The 23,192-nt window shown below is 46.6% G+C and overlaps 1 protein-coding gene across 14 annotated transcripts in view; it reads right to left on the bottom strand.

The window, feature by feature from the left end:
• Positions 1 to 23,192, bottom strand: part of IRF2 (interferon regulatory factor 2) — a 142,295-nt gene that overhangs the window by 16,410 nt on the left and 102,693 nt on the right. For 13 of the 14 annotated variants that reach the window (XM_078001463.1, XM_078001469.1, XM_015139558.3 and 10 more), the window contains 4 exon segments: positions 14,761 to 14,860; positions 13,824 to 14,000; positions 13,459 to 13,505; positions 3,509 to 3,626 (listed from right to left, as the gene is read on the bottom strand). In XM_078001463.1, coding sequence (XP_077857589.1) covers positions 3,509 to 3,626; positions 13,459 to 13,505; positions 13,824 to 14,000; positions 14,761 to 14,860 — 442 coding nt within the window. 14 annotated transcript variants of the gene reach the window in all.

Raw genomic sequence — 23,192 nt, forward strand, 5'->3', positions numbered from 1 at the left:
AGCAGGTCTAGAACCCACATCTTTTGACTTCCAATCTCGTGCTCTTTTGGTATAAAATACAGCCATGATTTGATTTAGGCACTCGAGAGCCATGGTGGGAGAGACAGTCACCATGGGGTCGGTGATTCAGAGACAGGGATCTGTAGGTGCCTGGGCCACGCTGTCCCTGACTACAGGCTGCACGCACCTCACCAGGGTGACAGAGTGCAGTAGTAGGCAACAGTAGGACAGGGCACCTTGCACCCTGCACCCCGTGAGAAAACAGCATCTCAGGCTACTACACGAAGGGAAGCACAGGATGTATCCCAGTAAAAACTCAGTAGAGGCCAGGCGCGGTGGCTCACACCTGTAATCCCAGCACTTTGGAAGGCCGAGGCAGGTGGATCATTTGAGGTCAGCAGTTTTGAGACGAGCCTGATCAACATGGTGAAACTCCGTCTCTACTAAATACAAAAAAAATTACCCAGGCATGGCGGCACATCCCTGTAATCCCAGCCACCTGGGAGGCTGAGGCAGGGGATCGTCTGAACCCGGGAGGCGGAGGTTGCAGTGAGCCAAGATCGCGCCACTGCACTCCAGCTTGGACAACAGAGTGAAACTCAGTCTCAAAAAAAAAAAAAAAAAACCTCAGTAGAGGTAACCAATGTCTCAAGGGTCAATGTCTCAAAGGGAGCAGAAGTGTGGATGAGACGTGTTGGGCTAGAGCTACACCTCCTGTTGGAACTGCCACATGTCCACTCCTCACTGTGCCCTGTGGACAAAGCCTTTGCAGCTGCTCCACCAGAAAGAGGCCCACCACCAACCTCACTGTCTCCATGAGCAGCCACAGGGAGCTGAACTTGTTCAGAGTAATTCAAGTTCAAAGACAGGTATGAAAGCGGTGGGCAGGGCCCAGGTTATGCCAGACCGCGGGGACCTGGGGGAACTCAACTCCTTTTCTTGGGGTCAGTGGTGACATGATGACACTGGCATTCTTTATTCTGTGAGAAGAATAAATGGGGGGCAGAATGGAAGCAGAGCCCAGTTGACAGCCAAGGCAGGCCCACACACAGTGTCTGCAACAGAAGGGATGGACTTGAGAAGTACGGTGAGGGAAGACAGGAGGAGGTGACAGTTAATTATAAACGAGGTGGTGGCAGCCAGGGAGAGAAGGAAGAAGAAAACAATATATAGCATCACAAAAAGATGACAGCTTTCTTGAGTAAATAAAAACTTCTTAAGGCTGAAAACACAGCAGCCCAACTCCACTGCCCAGGTCTCTCGGTTGGCACCTGGTGACTGAGGAGCGGCCCCACAGTCTCACCTCAGTGCCCAGGCGCTCCAGGTCCAATACAGCCAAGAATAAAGTATGTTGTTGTGGGTTCTGTGTCTGGGCATACTGCAATGTAAGGGTTCACATCTCATATGGTGTTTCATCTTGCTAAGAGCGTTCTAGGGGTGTGGATAAAATCGAATGCCTTGTCTCAGGCCCCTTCTCCTAAGGGGTGAACAACTCAGCTTGCAGGAGGAAGGCATGGGCACGGCTGACAGCATAGGTGATCTCTTAGAGGGGGTGCCCTCCATCTAAAGACTCACCCAGAGTTACTTTTTAATCTTTGTTTTTTTGGCAGTCTCCCTCTATCACCCAGGCTGGAGTTCAGTGGTGCCATCTCGGCTCAGTGCAACCTCCACCTCCTGGGTTCAAGCGATTCTCCTACCTCAGCCTCCTGAGTAGCTGGGACTACAGGCACCTGCCACCATGTCCAGTTAATTTTTATATATTTAGTAGAGACAGGGTTTCACCATGTTGACCAGGATGGTCTTGATCTGCTGACCTCGTGATCCACCCACCTCGGCCTCCCAAAGTGCTGGGATTACAGGCGTGAGCCACTGTGCCCGGCCCCAGAGCTACTTTTTATCTTATAAATAAAATTTCTATCTGAAGCATAATAAAACATGGCAAAAATAAGGGGAAACAAAGGATATGGGAAGAGATGAAGACCCAGTGCCACAGCCCTGTGTCACCTCTGGCCATCCTGAAATCATGGCAAGTGCTGGGGCCAGAGTCTGCCAACCTTGAGTTCAACTGGGTGGCCCTCACAGGGACCCTAACACTGGCCAGTAAGCTGTGGATCTGCTCTCCTGCGCCTTCGGGAGCCCATGTTGATACTTGGGTTTGCAGGCCTGCCTTAAAAAGCTGCTTGAGTTTTACTGTAGATAACGACAGGCAAGCTTGGAAACAATCACCAAAAAAAGAATATCCTATGGGGGCACTTTGGGCAGCCAAAATTAAGACAAAAATCCCAACTCCGTGACTTCCTAATTGCCATATGTCTAGTCCCTACAGACTGCTCTATTTACTCCAGAGTAATGAACAGACTCTCTGGTTTCATAGCAATCTTTGCTTTATTAAAGGGTGGGGCTGTGTTTTATCGAGAAACACAACAGGGTTACAGAGCACTGCCTAGGCCGGTCAGACAGAATGTCCGCACCTGCAAACTTTTTACACTGCCGGGGAGATGGTTTCAATACAAAAAAGCACTGCTAACCTCGGCAAGAGGCCAGCGGAGGCCTGTCAGACAATCCAGTATGCTGCTGGCTTCTTCCGTTTCCTAAAAACAGAAGTCGCCACGCACACAACAAAAATTCGATGCTAAAAGAAAGTAAAAATAAAAAGGAGTTTTTTCTTCTCCTTCCCCTTAAAGGGAAAGCAGGCTGAGGTCTTTTGGGCACCACACCTGTGCATTTGGCCACACGGGAGAGAAGAAACATCAGATGACATGTCTTCATTGTAAAGACCCTGCCCTCCTCGGGGGTGGGCACAGCTAGCCACATCTGGAGGTTGTTCAACTGTCACGAAGGAGGGAAAACACTGCTCCTCTGAGACCTCCAATCTAAATTTGGTGCCTTGGTTTTTCCCTCTCCTTTCTTTTCTTTTGCAGTATCTACCACACATGGTAACACTGCAGTTATCTGTGGGTGTCTTTGTTTACTATCTGCGTCCCTCCATGAAAAAAGAAATTGGGCCTCCTCCATCTATTTCCTGCTCCTAGTACTGAGTCTGATATACAGAAGGTGCTCAAAAACATCTGCTGAATCAGAGTGGGCCCTTTGGCAACATGTCTCTGTGCCTCAGTTTCTCTGTCTGCCAGGAAGCAGCTGCCGAGAGGACTCGTGAGGACCGTCTTCCCTCTCCTTGGTTCCCGAGTTAAAGAAATACTCTTTTGTCCATGTGAACCAAATAGTGAAAGACTGGGATTGCTAGCCACGAGCCGCCGGGAAACAAACATTTCTCCTGGGAGGTCACCCCAGCCTTCTTCCACGGAGACTGACCCGTCTCAGTTCCTTTATCTGATCCTCAAAAGCCTTCGTTTCTCAGCCTTGAAATCCGGGGGCTGGAACTTGCATTCTGAGATGATTCCAAGACCTCCTCCCACTGACTATGTTATTTGAAGTTCACTGTTTTACAAATTTTAGGCCCCAGGGGGCTGCTCGTATGTATAAAAAATGAGATGTCAAAACAGTTTACCTATGATGTTCACCGTACTATCCACTTCATTTTTTATAGTTGAAGTCAGGACCGCATACTCAGGAGAAAGATCACTTACTCCATTACTAAGCCCCAGAGATGACTCAACTGGTTCTTGCTAGGAAGAAGAAAAGAAAAAAGAATTGAGAACACTTCCTTTCCCCTCCCTTCTCTTAGCTGAAATTCTACCCTCGGCCTACTTTCTTTAATGCTAGGGTCATTCATGTTCAGCTGCCGAATACATTCATTCCCTGCTTCTTTAAGCTGGCCTGTTTTAAAGCACATTTCTGCACACGGTACACTGCTGGGTATTCAGCTCCTTCCATTTTCCTTCAAGGAAACGGTACCGGCCCATCTGGCTCGCCTTTAGGAAGTGCTTCCACCTGCAGACAACAGCTTTGGGGCTGCGCAGAGCTGCATCACTGTCTCTGTAAAATGCCGCACTGTGTGGATTCCACATTCTCCTCCTCTGAGGGAGTGCTCAAAAGAATCAATGCCTGGCTTTCTCCTAAGGGGGGAATCATGCCACCTCTTTCACAGTTATTTCTTAGGAAAAGCTCTGCCCCAATGACTGGCCCAAGAACAGGAGCCTAGGGGAAGTTGTAGATGAATTCTCTGCAGATAAGTTTTGCCATGGCCTCCGGCCACCTGAGGCCCTGCACTGGATGGTTGGCTGATCACAAGGGCCGTACCCTGGCCTGAGCCCAGCCAGGCTACCCCATACCATGGGGTTTACGTAACTGCCCTTCAGGTGGCTGAATATCCCATCCAGCCCAAGAATTCTGCGCGCGCACTAATGAAATAATGAGAACAAATCCCTTCCCCTTATTGGAGCTCTGAATGTGTGCTTTTTTCAAGTGCACCAGAACCCTCCATTCCCTTGTACTAAACAGCTCTGCAAAAGCCAGCCCTGAGGTGCCTGTTGCCGTTCAGCTCTCAAGGTAAGCTTGCCTCTGCTGCTACGATAGCAATCAAGTCAGACAAAAGCCACACAGGACAACACCCAAGGAATCCAAAGCGGAAGAAGAGGGTGGAGAGCAGAAGGAACACAGGACTGGAAGCAGAGGATCATGCAAGTAGATGTGACTGCGTTTGGAAAAGTCAACAGTGGTCGGCTCTGAAACATGGTGGGTGTTCTCATCAGTTTATTTATACACTAGCTGGAATCAATCCCCCCAAAATCCTCAAAAAGTCACTAACGGAAGGAGGGGAAATAACCTCCTCCTTCATAATCCCACCTGGCAAACTCCCACCTCAATAACATGACTTCAAAGGCATCGCTCCACTGTATAGCTCGGTTTTTAAATAAACGATACGCTGCCTGCTTTACCAGATGTCCCGAAGATCCAACGTAAGGGCAGGCCCAGAACATCCATCCCTACCGGGCACGATTTTTACTCCTTCCTCCCCCAGCATCTTGCATCTCTTCTCTTACAAGTTCTAAAGAAGAAGTCTGCCCTTTCTTGGGTCAAGCACAGTGGCTCACCCTGGAATCTCAGCACTTTGGGAGGCCGAGGCTGGAGGATCGTTTCAGCCCAGGAGTTGGAGACCAGCCAGGGCAACATAGCAAGACCCTGTCTCTACAAAAAATAAAAGCATTGGCCGGGTGTGGTGGTGCATGCCTCTTGTCCCGGATACTTGGGAAACTGCCGTGTTGGGAGGATCTCTTAAGCCCAGGAGTTCGAGGATGCAGTGAGCTATGATTATGTCACTGCACTCCAGCCTGGGTGACAGAGTGAGAGCCTGATTCTTAAGGGGAAAAAAAAGCCTGCCCTTCCTGGGAAAAAAACAAAAAAAAACAAAAAAACAAAAAAACACTTGCCTGTGACGTGGGTGAGTCAGCAGGTTTTCCCTTCCTTCACGGCCAAACTTCCGATCCCCCGCCTGCCTTTCCGGACTTGGCCTCTCCACCTGGGCCCCCATTAGTTCCTGCGGTCTCGCTTCCCCTCCACCTCCAGAATCAAGCTCCCAGCGGGTCTTGAGAGCTCAGGCTTTGGAATCAGAAGGGCCTGGGGCAAAGTCTGGCACCTCCCCTCCTCACTAGCTGCGGCTCCTTATCGAACCTCTGTAAGCCACCCTAGGGCACCGCGGACAGTTGTAAACTGAGGACAATAATAGGACCCACGTCATAGGGATAAGGTGAAGATTAAATGAGCTAACCATGTACATGGCACTTATTAGTAAATAAGTACTCACCATTACCAAAGGTCACCAACAAAACTCTGCTTTCCCAAATCCAATGGCCTTTTCTCAAATCCCTTCCCCCGGCCCCATACTCTGACCTCTGATGGACCGTGCTGTCCCTCCATGGCCGCCTGGACTGACACTGCTGCAATTCTCCACTTCTCCGACAGCAGCCTCCTTTCTCAATGGCGTCCTCAATGACCCTGGTCAGTTTCCCTCCCCCAAGTCATGCCCCACCTTTCACTCTTCCACCTCCATTTCTTCAACTCCCTCTAAAAGAACTAAGCACAGGCCTCTGAAGAAGTGACGAGAGAATTGCTCATTTGTATGGGTTTCCTTTGCTGTCTGACCTTATTTTTTTATTCATTCTGTTTCTAGGTTTCTTATAAAACTAATGAGGCAGTCAGGCTTGCATATATTTAAAAAGCTAAATTAATTCTGATTTCTCCATTGAAGACCTCTAAATGTTACACATTATCTACAGTTTAATTAGTGACAAGTGATACTTTTATCACTTGAGAAAACGATGACTCAGAGTCTAAATTAATTTTCCAAGATCATGCTACTTTTAGCCTGCAGAGACACCGGAACTGAACTCTGTCCTTGGTCACGAAATATGGTTCAATTCCAGGAGCTTTCTGTCTTAAGAAGCCCTTGTATCCTGCCCTAATTCCAGTGGAGACTGAGACACTCTTTTGAACAGTGTTCTACTCTCTCCATACTTTTTTCTTTTTTTCTTTTTTTTGAGACGGGAGTCACACTGTCACCTGGGCTGGAGTGCAATGGCGCAATCATGGCTCACTGCAACCTCCACCTCCCGGGTTCAAGAGATTCTCCTGCCTCAGCCTCCCAAGTAGCTGGGATTACAGTTGCCTGCCACCATGTCTGGCTAATTTTTTTGTATTTTTAGTAGAGATGGGGTTTCACCACGTTGGCCAGGCTGGTCTCGAATTCCTGACCTTAGGTGATCTGCCAGCCTCGGCCTCCCAAAGTGCTGGGATGATAGGCATGAACCACTGCACTTCTACTCTCTCCATTCTTACCCTGTATCCTGCACTGACCACTTCTATAATGGCATCATATATTCCACCGATGGAGGCTGGGAGAGACTATTCCAAACACTGTGTTACTCCCTTCACCCCACTTCAAAAGAAACCGTCATTTCAAAGCTATCATCTCACTGATACTGTCACTCTGGACGGACAGTACAGTCAATGGCACAGTAAAATGGAGCCAGCACCTCCTGAAACGCCTCCATCCAGAGTGCAGAACAGGCCCAGGAGAGAAGGATCTTCACGAAACAGGGTCAAAATTTTTGACATGATTGGAGGTAGAAACATCTAAATCTAAGCTATATTAAAAATCCAAGGATCTCAAATGAAGAAAAGGGGTGTGGAGTTCTGTATGTAAAATGAACATAGAGATCCTGCAGCCCCTGAACAGCCTTCACCCGCAGCCTCTCCTGGACCCCCGATGCCCCACTCCTGCCCTGGCTCAACTGCCTCCTGCTTTGCTGCACCATAACCTGGCCTGGTGAATCCTGGCCAGGATTCATGTCTCCTCTTTCTGCTCCCTTTCTCACTTTAGATAGAGGCTCTTCTGTAAATCAAGTAACCCATAGCTTTCTTGACTTTTAATTTTCTCAACTTACTCCAAAGATTAAAAAAAATAAAAAATAAAAAAAGAAATAAAAGACCCTGCTTGGGTCCAGACTCCTCCACGGTGCATAAACGCCGCCAAACATTTATGTTCAAAACCTTTGCTCTAACTATAGAATCCAAGGTTTGGTCTACACGGGGGCATGAACTCTGTCAAACACTGACGCTCAAGAACCTTTGCTGTAATTACAGAATCCAAGGTTTGGTCTATGGTTTAAGGGATTTTAAGCAGAAGCAAACTGGCAAAAGAGAGAGTTCAGGGGCAGGAGCACGCTTCTTTAGACCTGTAAAATAATACACCTTTAGCTGGTCTTGAAGCTACACAAGCTGAATGGGCTTGGGGATGGACCAGAGTTAGAGGACAGCAGAGGGACTCCCCTCTGCTCCAAGCCTATGCTGTCTCAGCCCTGTGCTAATGCCCCTTGTCCCTGAAGCCCTGTTTAATGGGCCTCCAGCCCACCTCCCACCTTCCAAAATGCTCTAATTCATCTGTGCAAAGCCAATCTCTTTGAAGCCAGATTTAAGAACGTCAAATTTAAGGGCATCTCTAGGTCTCTGCTAACAGAACATGTAGGCTGAGAGCTGGACTTCACAAGTAGGTCAGGGAACTGGACCCTGGCGAGTGCACGCACCCAGCACAGAGGCTGCAACGCCACTGAGAAAAGAAGCTCTCGTAAGACAGGCTGGGGCCTCCTGCCCGGTCCCAGAACCACCTTCCTTCCACTCCTTCCTTAGAATGAGGCCATCGTCATTCTCTTCCTCCCTTCTCTCACTGCAGCTTCCCTCTTGACTTTTTTCCTTAGCTCGCTTTTCTCTGCCTCTTCTCTGCAGGCCTTTGTCTGCATCTCACACAGCTTCTCTCTTGGAGAAGCCATCAGTGTCCAAAGCTACCAACGCCATTCTCAAGTAAATGACCACACATCTGCCCATTGGGCACTCACTCAAGTGCTACGCTCTCCAGCTTTCTAGCTGGCATTTACTTTCAGGGCTCTCTGTCACTTCTAAGGCAGCATGTCCAAAGCGAAACACCCTCTCCACAAAACGACCTCCATTCCCAACACTCCCGTCTGAAGGTGCAAGACGCAGGGACCTCCTCTTTAGGCCACTCTTATCTGCATCCTCCGTACCCTCTTCCACTTTCTGGAGAAACGTCTCCTCCCTCCATGCCAGTAGCACCAGCTACTGCCTTTCCACAGCAGTGTCTCCGCCCCCACTCCTTCCTATCCTGGTGAGAAAGGCCTCCCTTACACACCAGTTCCCTCCTGCTCTAAGTGTGCTCGAAGGAGTTCAACTGCGTCTCATCCCATAAAACTTTTCAAATTGGGCTCGGAGGTCTCGTTCTGAGCCACCACTGGGAAGGGAGGATCCCGGGCAGGCAGAATAAGCCTGATAACCCGCTTCACCCAGGGCATCTCTCATCTTATCTGTTTTTCAAGTGAGTTGCTGGCGTGTGTTTTCATTTGATTACAATTTAAAAACTGAAGACCTCTTCCAACCAGTGAAGGGATCACTCCAGTAGCAGCCCTGCCAGGGAGTGTCCTGTGTTTTAATCCAGCTCATGTCACTGTTAGAGCCAACAACTCTATGAGAAAGAGCAGCCGAACCCCTATCTGCTTTTCTGTAACTTCCACCCATAGGTCTGCGCTCAGAACGAATACAGACCAGGCCTAATCTTTTCCAAGCGACTTTGGCAGCCCTTCCCAATTCTGTCTCCTTCATTACACTAACACTTTGATCTGGAAGCACTTTGCAGTTTCAAGGTACGTATGTTTCAGCCACAAACAACCCTCCGAAGCAGGAAGTACCCATTTCTATTCGCCTCACCTACACGCCTGTATTTCCCATTGTCCCCTCGCACAAACTTCTGCTCTAATTAAGCCAGTTTCCTGTCTCATCCAGGAAAGACAAACCAACTCTAATCTCCAGGCCTTCATTCTTGATGCCCCTAGTGTGGGGGAAGGACCATGGTTTGACCCTGTCCACCCCTCAAGGCCTGGCTTAGGCCCCAAAGGCTACAAGGCACCCGGTGGACAAACCTGGATTCAAATCTCAGCTCTGTAAAGCAATGCAGCCTTGGGAAAATGAATCAGCTTCTCTGTGCATCCATTTCCTAAATGTCTACAAGGGAAACGACCTGCCCATCACAGGGAGAACTCAATGAGACAATAATCATAGCTGGGAACTTGGAATCAGCTGAAAAATATCAACGAGCACCCCTCTGTTTTAACTACTTCTATCCTTACTGTTCTTGGCCTTGTGTGAAGTCTGACAGAGCAAACCATTCCATGATATTTTCTGAAACATATGTATGCACTGATGACGTAGCATCCAGGATTTCTCACTATTGTTTTTCTTTCTTTTTTGAGGTGGGGAAGGGGTCCTGCTCTGTTGCCCAGGCTGGAGTGCAGTGGTGCAATCATGGTTCACTGCAGCCTCGAACTCCTGGGCTCAAGCCATCCTCCTACACCTCAGCCTCCTGAGCAGCTGGGACTACAGGCATGTACCACTGTACCCAGCTGTTTTTCTTGTTTTCACTTCCTTAGATATCCAGTTACTGCCGCACAGGTGGGGCTTAGCTCAAGGAAAACATGGTTCACTGAGTATGCAGGGATATGCTCACAAAAGGAAATGTCAGAGGATGCTGAGGCCATTTCTGCACATACCACATGGCTACTGGGCCTTGGGTCTCCCAGTCTCGGGGAGACTATTTGTTGGGGGACATACAGCACGGAGATGAATCATGAGTGACCCCAAGAAAATTCTAACACTTGGCCTACATGTTGTAAACAGTTTGCTAATTAAAACTTCAACTTGAATTGAAGATTGGGAAGAGCTTGCTTCAACAGCAAATTTTCATACCTAGTTACCACATGAAAGACAAATTTCCTCAGAAGAAACCTGCTTAGTGTATCCGGTTACATATTTGGATAGACTAAGTAGGTTTAGTATATTTGCACAGGGTGTATTAACTCAGTCCCTGGGTGTTTTGATATACAATTAAAAGGTAATATATTAACAGCTAGTAATTGTCCTCTGACTTTCCAATTCCAGACGCCCTGGGGAGTTCACTTTTCAAACACTCTGCAGAGACAGAGTCCACACGATGGCTTGAACAGCCAGGAAGCACAGAACTCGGGAAGCCCACTGGCCTCTTCCGAGCTTCCCTGCTTTACCGTACAGTACAATGCAAGTAGATCGAAATTCCGAAGTTAGGCTGTGTGTAGGCCTAATGAATCACCTGCCTTCTTCAAAAGAAAAGTTTCAGGTGTCAATCCTATCCTCATGGCACAAGGATTTCATGAAACACACTTGGCTAAGGTGGCTCTTGACCCACATGGCTGCACGTAAGGGGATCTCTCACTTACTTCCCTGGGCCAGGATGGTCAAGCCCACCTAGGACTGTACCTTCCACAACTTGCTCATTTTAGGGCCATGTGAAGACACTGCTGGTGCCGATGTGGCTGCAGAGATCCCGGACGAACGGGACCACCACGTGGCAGGAACTACTAAGACGGACATTTCCTCGCATTGCCACATCCCTGAAAGAGGACGTGCCTTTCAATCCAGTATGTGTCCTGGTTTCATTGGAAGCAATTTTTCTAAGAGATACACAAAATAACAGTGCATCTTAGCATCATTGGCATCTGGCGTTCGATGGAATACAGTGGATGCATGTGAGCAACGTGTGCTGAAAAGGCAACATATTTCTTCATTAACTGTGATTCGGAAATTAAATCTGCATCCTAATGGAAAACCCCTCACTCCCACCCCACATATCCTACTTATTTATGCATCTATTTAGTCAACAAACGCTGATGCATCTATTCAGTTATCAAATACATATTAGTGGTCTGTTCCGGGCCAGACACCGAGCTAGATGATGGGAAAACAGTAGTAAATACGATTCAGTCACACTTGAAATTGTAGCAAATTCTCACACATTGGTGAGAAAGGTATACTTTTCTGACTAAATAACATGAATCAAAATGTAGGCCTTAAAAATACTAAGTCGGCCAGGCTCACACTTGTAATTCCAACATTTTGGGAAGCCAAGGCAAGAGGATCACTTGAGGCCAGGAGTTTGAGACCAGCCTGGGCAACAGAGTAAGACCTCACCTCTATAAAAAAATTTTTTTAATTATCCATGCTTAGTGGCACACACCTGTAGACCCGACTACTAGAGCGAGGCTGAGGCGAGAGGATCACCTGAGCCCGGGATGTTGGGGCTGCAGTGAACCATGATCGCGTCACTGCACTCCAGCCTGGGTGACAGAGTAAGACCTTGTCTCAAAAAAAAAAAAAAAAAAGATCTGTGAGAAATGATATGGCTAACAACTAGGTTTGTTCAATTGTAAAAATATATATATATATTTTAAGAGGTAATATAGGAGAAACATATACACTTAAAAAATACTTAAAAGACATTCAAAAACCACATGTGAATTGTATATGGGTCTTAAGTAAACAAACCACATGAAAATTATAACATGTATGAAACAACTGAAACTCTGAACACTGGCTGGATATTCACTGATACTGAGAAATTACCGTGCACTATTTCAGGTACAATAATGACATCATGGTATTTTTACAGAGCACTTATCTTTTAAATATATATACTGAACTATTATGGAAGAAATGCTACGAGATTTGGGATTTGCTTCAAACATTATATTAAGCTGAACTATAAAGAATTGTTTTTGGGCCGAGTGCTGTGGCTCCCGCCTGTATTCCCAACACTTTGGGAGGCTGAGGTGGGAGAATCGTTTAAGATCAGAGGTTCAAGACCAGCCTGGCCAACATGGTGAAACCCCATCTCTACTAAAAATACAAAAACTAGCCAGGCGTGGTGGCGTGCATTTGTAGTCCCAGCTACTCGGGAGGCTGAGGCAGGAGAATCGTTTGAACCCAGGAGGCAGAGGTTGCAGTGAGCCAAGATCGCACCACTGCACTCCAGCCTGTGCCAACAGAGTAAAACTCTGTCTCAATTTAAAAAGAAAATAAATAAATAAATACACAAATTATTTTTGCAAGTCAAAAATGGTTGAAGGGCTGCAATTTCATGTTAGAAGTCAGGAAATGGGAAGAGCTATTGATGAAGCAAAACTGGCCGGGAGCTGATTAAGGTTAAAATTAACCTGAATGATGGCCTATGGAGTAAATTTTACTCATTTGTCTCCTTTCTATGTGCATAAAATCTTTCCACAATGAAAAGTTAAAGCACAATCAGGCCTTTAATACAGTGCAATATTTAAATTTCGTTAAAAATAAAAAATAGTGAAAGTGAAACTGAAAGTATCAGTGCAGAAATACGCTGCCTAAATTTCTTCATCTGCAAACGGAGGCCAGCGAGCTAGACAATCTCTCTGAGATCCCTGGGTCTGTGGCTGCAGTGTCTGCCCTCTGCTCAGCCACTGAGGTTTGTCCCCAGTTTTGCGGGGCATATTTGGCTCTTCTCTCACTGTTTACCAAGGGCCACCTCATCTGTGCACAGAGACCCTCAGACCACAGGGGACTGCAGACCACACAGCCTCGTGAGAACTCACACACACACGCACATCCCACGGGAAACCCTTGTGGGGTGCGAGCGATGCAGGGGGCAGAAGGCAGTCATTGAGAGCTGTGCTGATGGAGCACTGAAGCTAACCACTGGTCCCCCACCGAAGGGCCCGTGACGGACGTCTGTAACATACAGTTCACACATTTTATAGAGGTAGAGAACATTCAATACATACTAACGTATATTTAATAGCCTGAAAATATGCTTAATAGTATGAGCCACAAGCTGTTGTGGAGCTTAGCTGGCACAGAATGACCGCTGGCAACGGCCGTGGTGGCCAGATGGAGGCCGCAGCCTGCCGAGCGCAGTGAGAATCTGTGACTTCATTCATAGATTTCCCAGGGAAACGGGATGAGGCAGGGCCCTGTGTACCTATGTCTGCAAGTGGATACATGCCGAAGAGCAAACATGTAAAGCGCAGAAGACACAAGCAAAGGAAGAAAGATGACACGCTCCGCAGAGGTCCTGTGACTCGCCTTTACGAGGCAGAGTATGAGTCATTAATAGGAACCCAACTTTGGCTTTCTCTCTGAAACACCCAAGATTACCTTGATGTGCTTAACTTTGTCTTCTTTTTCTGTCTTTGGTTTCTTTCCTGTGGCAACAAAAATGTAGTTTTGTATTAATTCATGAAGGGCCTCCAGAGAAACATTTCCCTCAAATTAAATTCTTTCTGAAACTCTCAATGAACTTGTTGCTTTACTCTGTACATGATCAAAATTCCACATGTATCTTTTACTGCCTTTGGTGAATTGAGAGTCTTGTTTCCAAGCCAGGTAGGGGCGGAATGATCCCCCACAGCATGAACAGGCTATTCTACCTGCGAAGTGACTGCGGATGTAGAAATGAAGAGGTCACGAAGGCACGATGACATAAATTGAGTGATCTTGTTTTAGTCTGTAAATGCCTTTACCTTTCTTAGAAGGCCGCTCCGATAGGGGCAGCATTCGGTAGACCCTGAAGGCATTGTTTCCTTTCTTTATGCTTTTATCCTTGACTTCTTCAATATCAGGCAAGGAATTCATGGCACATCTGAAATTCGCCTTCCATGTTTTGGGATCAGGTTTATCTACTCCTGGTTGATGCTTTCCTAACAAAAGAGATAAAGATTAAGAAAGAGATAGAAAACATTAGATACAGAGGAAGAAATTTCTGGAAACACAGTATTGCTGGTCAGGCAGTATGAGGAAACCTTTTCACTCCAGGCTATACCTCCAGTGACCAATCGTCCTGGTGTACCTGGGGGTGAGAAGGTTCTTGGGATGTGGGAATTTTGTTTTTAAAACTTGAACAGTTCCAGACAAACTGGGACAAGCTGGTCACCCTGGTTCTACTGAACAGCTTGAGGAAACTATAAATGCTGGAAGAATGGAGCACCAGCGTAAGAAAAATACAGAAGACCGAGAGGCTGCAAAGTCAACAGGCAGAGGGAACCTGAGTGCCTCTTTTTCATCTGACGCTCCAATAGAGTCCATTCCTGTAAATAGCTCCCTATGTAAATGTTGTAATAAATAAATGTATTTCTGACTACCTTTTCTAGGGTAGATAAATTTGATCAAAGTTTATGGCATCAGAACAAATGAGTTTCTATTCCCCTGGTAACACCTAGGGAACTTCTTAGAATACTACATTTATAGGAAATTGAAGGACTAAGAGTCTACGAGATGAGGGGAGCATTACTTCTGACGGCTGTAGTTTGCACCCCATGTGTCCTGGATGTGCCTAGCAACAAGTCACAGGTTTTTCACAGCCATCTTCATGAGGTCGTAAGCCAGGATATTTTATGTGTAATAAAAACAAAACTAAGCAAGAGTGCCCGCCTCTATAAACGCCGCAGGGAGTTTAGGTACCTGTATGGATTGCCCAGTTTCTAAAGAGTGGTGCGTCTTTTTCCACGTCCCACCCATGTCTAGCCGCGTGCATCCAGGGGATCTGAAAAATCTTCTTTTCCTGAAGGGAAAAAAAAAAAAGGTAAAGAACAACCGCAGTCACGGGTTTTGACCCACCACTGCAAAAGGTTGTGAAGGTCTAGCCAGCAAGATTCCCCACCAAGCATCACTGAATGTGTTGACTGTTGACAAGAAAATCTACCGTAAACCAAACCCACTTCCCCCGCTGGATCCCAAATCCTGACAGCCTACCCCAAGTGACAGTCAGTCCCATGAAGTCTTGCAGAGCAGGAATGTTTTCCAAGGTCAAAGGTGATGATTTGGGATATGCCAGTGTGTTCCATTATTTGTGCCACTTTTCTGTTTTTTAATTTTCTTTTTGGAGACAGAGTCTCGCTCTGTTGCCCAGGCTGGAGTGCAATGGCACGATATTGGCTCACTACAACCGCCATCTCCCGGGTTCAAGAGATTCTCCCACCTCAGCCTCCTGAGTAGCTAGGATTACTGGCATGCGCCACTACACCTGGTCACTTTTTGTATTTTTAGTAGAGACAGGGTTTCACCACGCTGGCCAGACTGGTCTCGAACTCCTGACCTCAAGTGATCTGCCTGCCTCAGGCTTCCAAACTGCTGGGATTACAGGTGTGAGCCACCACACCCGACCCTGTGCCTCTTTTTATAAAACCACAGAAAAATGGCCACCTACTGAAACTTCTAATGCTTATTCTTATAATTTATTCTCATCATTTGGTAAATAGTAACTCCAGCTATCTTCAGTAAATTAAAAATGAGACAACTTTCCAAAACCCTTGATGCTGCTACAGAGAAGTCGGGTGTATCTGGGCCACTGTCGCAGAAACCGAGTATCTCCATTTGCCTATGCATCCAACAGAAATAGAAAGTAATGCTGGAATCCCCGCGGGTCCACCGCCTGCAGGAAATAGCAAGGAGTGCAAACAAAGAGGTAGCGGTTATGAGATGACACATTTTCTGGAGAAACATCTCTCAATACAATCCTTATATCAGACTATCTCTACATCTCTCTCAATGTAACTGAGGTTTGTAATTCAAAACTGCCTCAAGCAACCCTGAAAAACAAATGATTGGAAATTGGAAACGCATGGTTTACTAAGAAAGCCGTCTTCTGAGTGAAGCTACAGATGAGGAACCTGGCCCAAGCAGCTCCTGTGGCGGTAGCGGCAGGTGCTAAGGTCCCACTGGCACTGTGCATCTGCCTACACGTCCACATGGACCTCAGGTACTAAGGTCCCACTGGCACTGTGCATCTGCCTACACGTCTACATGGACCTCAGGTACTAAGGTCCCACTGGCACTGTGCATCTGCCTACACGTCCACATGGACCTCAGGTACTAAGGTCCCACTGGCACTGTGCATCTGCCTACACGTCCACATGGACCTCAGGTACTAAGGTCCCACTGGCACTGTGCATCTGCCTACACGTCCACATGGACCTCAGGTACTAAGGTCCCACTGGCACTGTGCATCTGCCTACACGTCCACATGGACCTCAGCTTTGTTTTCCTCCTACAGCCTCCTGAGCGAGGTATATGTTACGATTTCCATTTTACAGCTGAAGAAACCGAGAAGCAGATTTTAACTATTTGGTCAAGGAACTTGCAGGGTAGTAAGTGTCTAAGTTCAAACTCCAGGTCATGCAACTCCATATACTATTACTTAATCACCCACTCATTATCTCCCAGCTTTTAGATTTCGAAGAGTCCCTGTCCTATGACAGACCGGTTGAGACCTGGATTCTGTAGATTAAAGCCCAGGAGGCCGTACTCTTTTAAAGCTCTCAAGGCAGTTCTGGTAATTGCCAGGTATGCGGGTCCCCGCACTAGACGCTGAGGAAGGAGAGGAAATGTCAGCAGGGGTTTCCACCTCTTCGGTCTCACACAGTGACATGCAGAAAGGGTCCAGCTGTCCCCAAAGAGACTCAGCACCTCTCCACAGAACCAATCACAAAGCCAGAACTAAGACTATTTCAGAACATTGGAGAGTTTCCCAAAACCTGTTAAAAGGAAAATTCTACCATCTTCTAAAAAGTCAGTTATTAAAGGAGAACTGAAAGTGAGAGACTCTTCCAGAAATTCCCTGGTGTTCATTCTGTACCATCCACAGAGAGGGCTCCAGGTTAGCCAATTTCAAAAGACAGTGATCAGAAAGGGGCTGAGTGACATCTGATGCTTTAATGTAGATGAAATCGACAGCAAAATCACTTAATGCCATTTATTGATGTTCACATGAAAATGAATACAAGTGAAAACTGATTTCAGTGAAAGAACTTTTCCTGAAGTGCACGCCCAGAATCTAAAGCTTTATGCTTAAACACCAAGATTCTTAAGAATTTGCTGTTGCACTTTTTTCTAGATCAAAGGAGTTCTAGGGTGACACAATCTGAAATCTAACTTGCAAGACACAAAATTGATACCGATAAAGTAGATCTTTTTAAGCATCTGCACGCATGCATGCATATACATACACACACACACAACCAAACCTAGTCCCACAGAAACCGCAAAAGTCTTGCAACTACAAAAGCACTGACCGAACCTAGCAATTACCCACTATGGATCCTCCTGAAATGTGTGACAGGCCTGAGTAGACTGGAAGAGTTCGGATGTTTGTCCCCTCGAAATCTTGCGTTAAAATGTGATCGCTAGTGTTGGAGGTGGGGCCTGGTGGGTGGTGTTTGGGTCATGGGGCAGGATCCCTCATGAATGGCTTGGTGTCGCTTTTATGGTAATGAGTAAGCTCTCGCTCCATTAGCTCCTGTGAGAGCTGATTATTCAAAAGAGCCTGGCGCCTGCACCTTTCTCTCTTCCTCCCTCTCTTGCCATGTAATGCCCTTTGTCTCCCATCCTGAGGCCTTATTAGAGGCAGATGCCAAGGTCATGCTTCTTGTACAGCCTAGAACCCTGACCCAAAGAAACCTCTTTTCTTTATAAATTACCCAGCCCCAGGTAGTCCTTTATAGCAACACAAAACAGACTAACCCATAGACATGTCTCCAAAAACAGATACACAAATAACAAACACTGGTGAGGATGTGGAGAAACTGGAATCCTCATACATTGCTGTGCGAATGCAAAACAGTGCAGCCAACTCTGCAGAAAAAGTCTGGCCATTCCTCAAGAAAGTGAAACACAGAATTACCTGATGACCCAGTAATTTTACACCTGGATATACACCCAAAGAATTCTAAGCCAACATTCAAACCAAAACTTATACACAAATGCTCATAGCAGCACTACTCACAAGAGCTGAAAGAGAAACAACCCGAGTGGTCCATCAGCTGACGAATGCACAAACAAAATGTGGTATATCCATACAATGGAATATTATTCAGCCACAAAAATGAATAGAGTATTGACACATGCTACCATGTAGATGAACCTTGAAAACATTATGCTGGGTGAAAGAAGCCAGACACAAAAGGCCAAATATTGAATGATTCCATTTACATGAAATATCCAGAAAAGGCAAATCCATAGAGACAGAGAAGAGATTAGTGGTTGCCACAAGCTAGCGGGGAGGGAAATGGGAAGTGACTGCTTAATGGATATAGCATTTCCTTTTGGAGGGATAAAATGTTCTGTAACTGGACAGTGGTGATGGCTGCATATTTTTTAAACTACATGTCACTTTTCACTAGTTTTTCATATTTCAGGAAAAAAAGAAAAGACTAATAAACTTATCAGAAATATCTTTAAAATCGTATCACAGATTCTTTTTTTTGAAGAAGACCATATGAAAAGGTAAGAGAAAGCATGATTCATCTTAAAACTGAAAGAGATTCTGACCAGCAAACATTCTGGTCACAAGCTGTGTGTTCCACGGGACATGACGGTGTTGCTATGTGTGTGTAGACCCTATGACGTCAGTACGTGCTAGGTGTCCCATCCCCGAGTGACCAGTCCTGCACATGTGGTGGTGGTACACGCTGTGCATGGATAGACGCCCCATGCCAGGGCCCACCATTTGTACATGTGTGCAGAACTCTGCCCATCTGAAGGAAGGCAGGAGAGATGAGCACTGCTTGACTTCAGAAAAGCATCTGAGATTATCTTGAACAATGTAGAACAAAAATGTTCCTTGGCCCCACATGGAAACTAGTTCTGTTATCTCCTCTGCCTCTTCTTCCCCCCAGCATTTGCAAGATGTTCCAATTACTGTGCTATTTTTGTTTGGACTCCTTACCTCAGTCAGAGACAGCCTGATGTTTACACAAACACAAGTCTACTTTCAAAGTGAAAACAAGGGAAAGGTCTGATGATTCCCCTGCCTTAGTGCATGGATCCAGGAGGATCTCCCCCAGGAAATAAGAAATCAATAACCCCACCAGTGTTGGGGGTCACACGGAGCTGTGAGAGAAACTGGGACCCCGGATGTGGCTGCCTCCTTCCTTCCTCAAGAAATGGCCCAGGGAACCACAAGCAAGCACGTGGACAAACCCAAAACTAACCTGGTCTCAACAAGTCAATGGCAAGAAGGAAAAAAACAGAGGTTACTGCCCACAGTCAGCAGAGACGTAGAGTCATAAACACGAAACACAGCCTGTGGACAGCCTTTGAATTCTGATTTGAACAAATCAACTGTAACAAGATTATTTGGGAATACTCAAGGCATTTTGAATATGAATGGAGCAGTGATGATATTAAACAGTATTAATTTTGTCCAATTAACAATGGTATATTGTGGATATATAAGAAAATGTCCTTATGTCTTACAATGTACACTGTCAGGGAGCTGCTTTAAAATATCACACAGATACACACACACACACACACACACACACACACACACAAAGATAAGGCAAAATATTCATACATCTAGATGCAGGCATATGAAAATTTGCTGTCCTATTCTTTTTTTTTTTTTTTTTTTTTTTTTGGTCATTGGGCTACTCAAATATGCTATGCACATTTGCAAATACCTATAACCAAAGGCAAATGGCCCAGCCAAGGCCTCATTCATAAGCTGGTTATAAAGCACTTTTCCAAACTTCCTCGCTGTTCCTTCAGAGGAATCCAAGGGACCCATTCCATTCCCACCCTCCTTCAAACTTATTAAAAGTAGGTGCTATGGTTTGAATATTTGCCCCCTACGAAAATATTGACATTTAATCCCCCATGTGGCATGACTGAGAGGTGGGGCCTTTAAGAGGTGATTGAGTCATGAGGGCCCTGCCCTCATGAATGGATTAATCCATTCAGGGATTAATGGATTAATGAGCTGTCATGGGGGTAGGATTGTGGCTTTTTAAGGGGAAGAGAGACCTGTGTTCGCACACTCGTCCCCCGCACCAGGTGATATCCTGCACTGCCTCAGGACTCTGCAGAGGGTCCCCACCAGCAAGAAGGCCCTCAACCAGATGCAGCCCCTCAACCTTGGACTTCTCAGCCTCCATAACTGTAAGAAATAAATTCCTTTTCTTTACAAACTATCCAGAGTCAGGTATTCTGTTATAAGCAACAGGGAACAGACTAAGACAATAGGGGATGGAAACAAATGTAAGGCGTTAACGAACCAACTCTTTCTCTCGTACTAAAAATGGAGTAGGTTGAACGGACTTTCTGAGAGCCATGTGACAACTGCCAACCCAGTGTCCATAAATCTGATTATCTTAACAGAACAAAAATACCACCAGCGTTGCTCCCCTTCAAGACCACGACATTCATCTGCGTATTCCCAGAACAATTTTGACAGAGGGCCTCCCACTTACCAGGCACTAGGCCTGGCCCTGAGCACGCAGACACGATAAAGACGGCCAAGGCACCAGTGCATGGGGCTTCCAGCCTGGAGCACTTCACGGTAAACACGAACACATCCTGAATGCCGACTGAAGCAGAAGTGAGTCCCACAGCCCCAGGGACAGTGTTTTCTAACAGTCACAACAGTCTTCAGTGGCAAAAGGTATCTTGGAATGATCTCAAACCACTCAAAATATAAACAAGGATTTCCAGGCAGAAAGCTTGTGAATGGGAGGGAAGAACATTAGGCTCTCCGTTAAGTATTTATATGGACGGATGAATGCCAACAAGCCTAAGTTAGCGGAAACCTATAAAAAGATGCCCTGTGGGAGTGTAGGTATGGAGAGAAGAGATCCTGACCCCAGCCGAGGTCTGCAGTGACAGTGATGGCTGTGCCCATGTGCACGAGCAGCACACGTGCCCACTCTGGCTAGGCCTCAGCAGGATGCAGCTTGACAGGGCCTCGGGGCCACAGTGCAGGCCTTGGCCTCTGTGCCAGGGCGGTGCTGAGAGGCGGCACGGGCCGGCAGCCACGGGCACGCTCTTCTTCATCAGCCTGGCTCACGTCCAGCTCTAGCGGAGGAGCCCAGTGAGATGACAGAGGTCTCCTTTCCTTCCCTGCCTCGGGAAGAGAACTCTCGAGCCAAGAGTCAGATGAGCGACGCTCCGCAGGGAAGGGCTGCCTGAAAGGAGCCAAGTGTTCATTTGCACAAAGAGAAATCCATTTGCCTTCTGGTCCTGTACCAGAAAAACACGGACAAAATAGATGGAAGAGAAGGCATCTCAACCGAGAGTCCCAGTAAGGAGGTGACCCTTAGAGGGTGCATCAATCTCCTAAGACTGTCGTGAAAAATTACACAAAATGGGTGGCTTACAGCAGCAGCAATGTATTCCATCACAGTCCTGAAGGCCAGAAGTCCAAAATCAAGGTGTCTGCAGGGCTCACTCCTTTTATTTATTTATTTATTTATTTTTGAGACGGAGTCTTGCTCTGTTGCCCAGGTTGGAGTGCAGTGGCACAATCTCAGCTCACTGCAAGCTCAACCGCCTGGGTTCAAGCGATTCTCTTGCCTCAGCCTCCCAAGTAGCTGGGATTATACGCACCCCCCACCACACCCAGCTAATTTTTGTGTTTGTAGAGATGAAGTTTCACCATGTTGGTCAGGCTGGTCTCAAACTCCTGACCTCAGGTGATCTGCCCACCTCGGCCTTCCAAAGTGCTGGGATTACAGGCGTGAGCCACCGTGCCCAGCCAGGGCTCACTCCTTTCAGAGGCTCTGGGAAGATTCCTTCCTCGCCTCTTTTTGGATTCCTTCGGCTGTGGCTGCCTATTTCTAGTCTCTGCCTCAGTCCTCACGCCCCTCTCCTCTGTGTGTGCCTTCTCCTCTTCCGTGTGTTATAAAGGCACTCCTCATTGGAGTTAGGGCCCACCCAGAAAATCCAGGATGATCTCATGTCAAGGTCTTTCACCATATCTGCAAAAACCCTTTTTCCAAATGAGGTGACATCCACAGGTTCTGGGGGTGAGGATGTGGACATATCTTCTCAGGGAGCCACAGTTCCATCCACTACCGCACCAAGAAGGGACTAATGGTTAGTCTAAACCAATCACAGAGGTCAACATACCAGGCACCTGTGCAACACGATTGGTGTGAGACACTGTCTGTTCTCCACTGCATCAAGCCAACCAAAACTGGTGCAGGTATTTTTAAAAAAGGAAAAGCAAAAACAGACAACTTACTTCTCTTTAGAACACAGGAGCATAGGCTTGCCTCTTCCACTCCACATCAAACAGTGATGCTACCTGTTCCTCAAGACAGAATCCTACCTAACCTCTCTGTGCCTCGGTTTCCTTGTCTGTAAAATGGAAAATATTAACTGTACCTACCCCATGGTGGCAGAAGGTGAGTTAATGCATGTACCTTGCTTAGAAGGGTGCCTGGCACACAGTAAGTGCTGAGTACTCGTCAGCTTTCATTCAGTGGCATTTGCTACCCTGGCTCCCCAGCTCCCCTTTACTCTGGTCCCCGCTTCCTTATACCTCCATGGCACCCCTGCTAACTGAGCTGACCAAGGAGCACCTCCATTTCTTGTTTCTTTGGAAGAAGCTGATTACATATGTAAATCTAAAACACTATAGATAGAGCAACTCTAGAAAAATACATTGTTTGCGTTAAGACCTTGAGATATGTGACAGGTCACAGGGAATAAGCATATGGTTTCTTCATTTCTATTTACTTAGTGCCCCACCTTGTTTCAGAAAGGCTCAAACAGAGCTATTCAACACAGTAACATTAAATTCAAAATAAGGCTGGGCACTGTGGCTCATGCCTGTAATCCCAGCACTTTGGAAGGCCAAGGCAGGCAGATCACTTGAGTCCTGGAGTTCCAGACCAGTCTGGGCAACATAGTGAAACCCCATCTCTACAAAAAAAATTCAAAAATTATCCAGGAGTGCACCTGTGGTCCCAGCTACTTGGGAGACAAAGGTGGGAGGACTGCTTGAGCCCGGAGGCAGAGGTTACAGTGAGCTGAGATCGTGCCACTGCACTCCAGCCTAGGCGACAGAGGGAGACCTTGTTTAAAGAAAAAAAAAAAATCTAAATAAGTGGATAAAA

Source organism: Macaca mulatta, chromosome 5, assembly GCF_049350105.2.
Source record: "Macaca mulatta isolate MMU2019108-1 chromosome 5, T2T-MMU8v2.0, whole genome shotgun sequence".
In the NCBI taxonomy this organism is placed as follows: Eukaryota; Metazoa; Chordata; class Mammalia; order Primates; family Cercopithecidae; genus Macaca; species Macaca mulatta.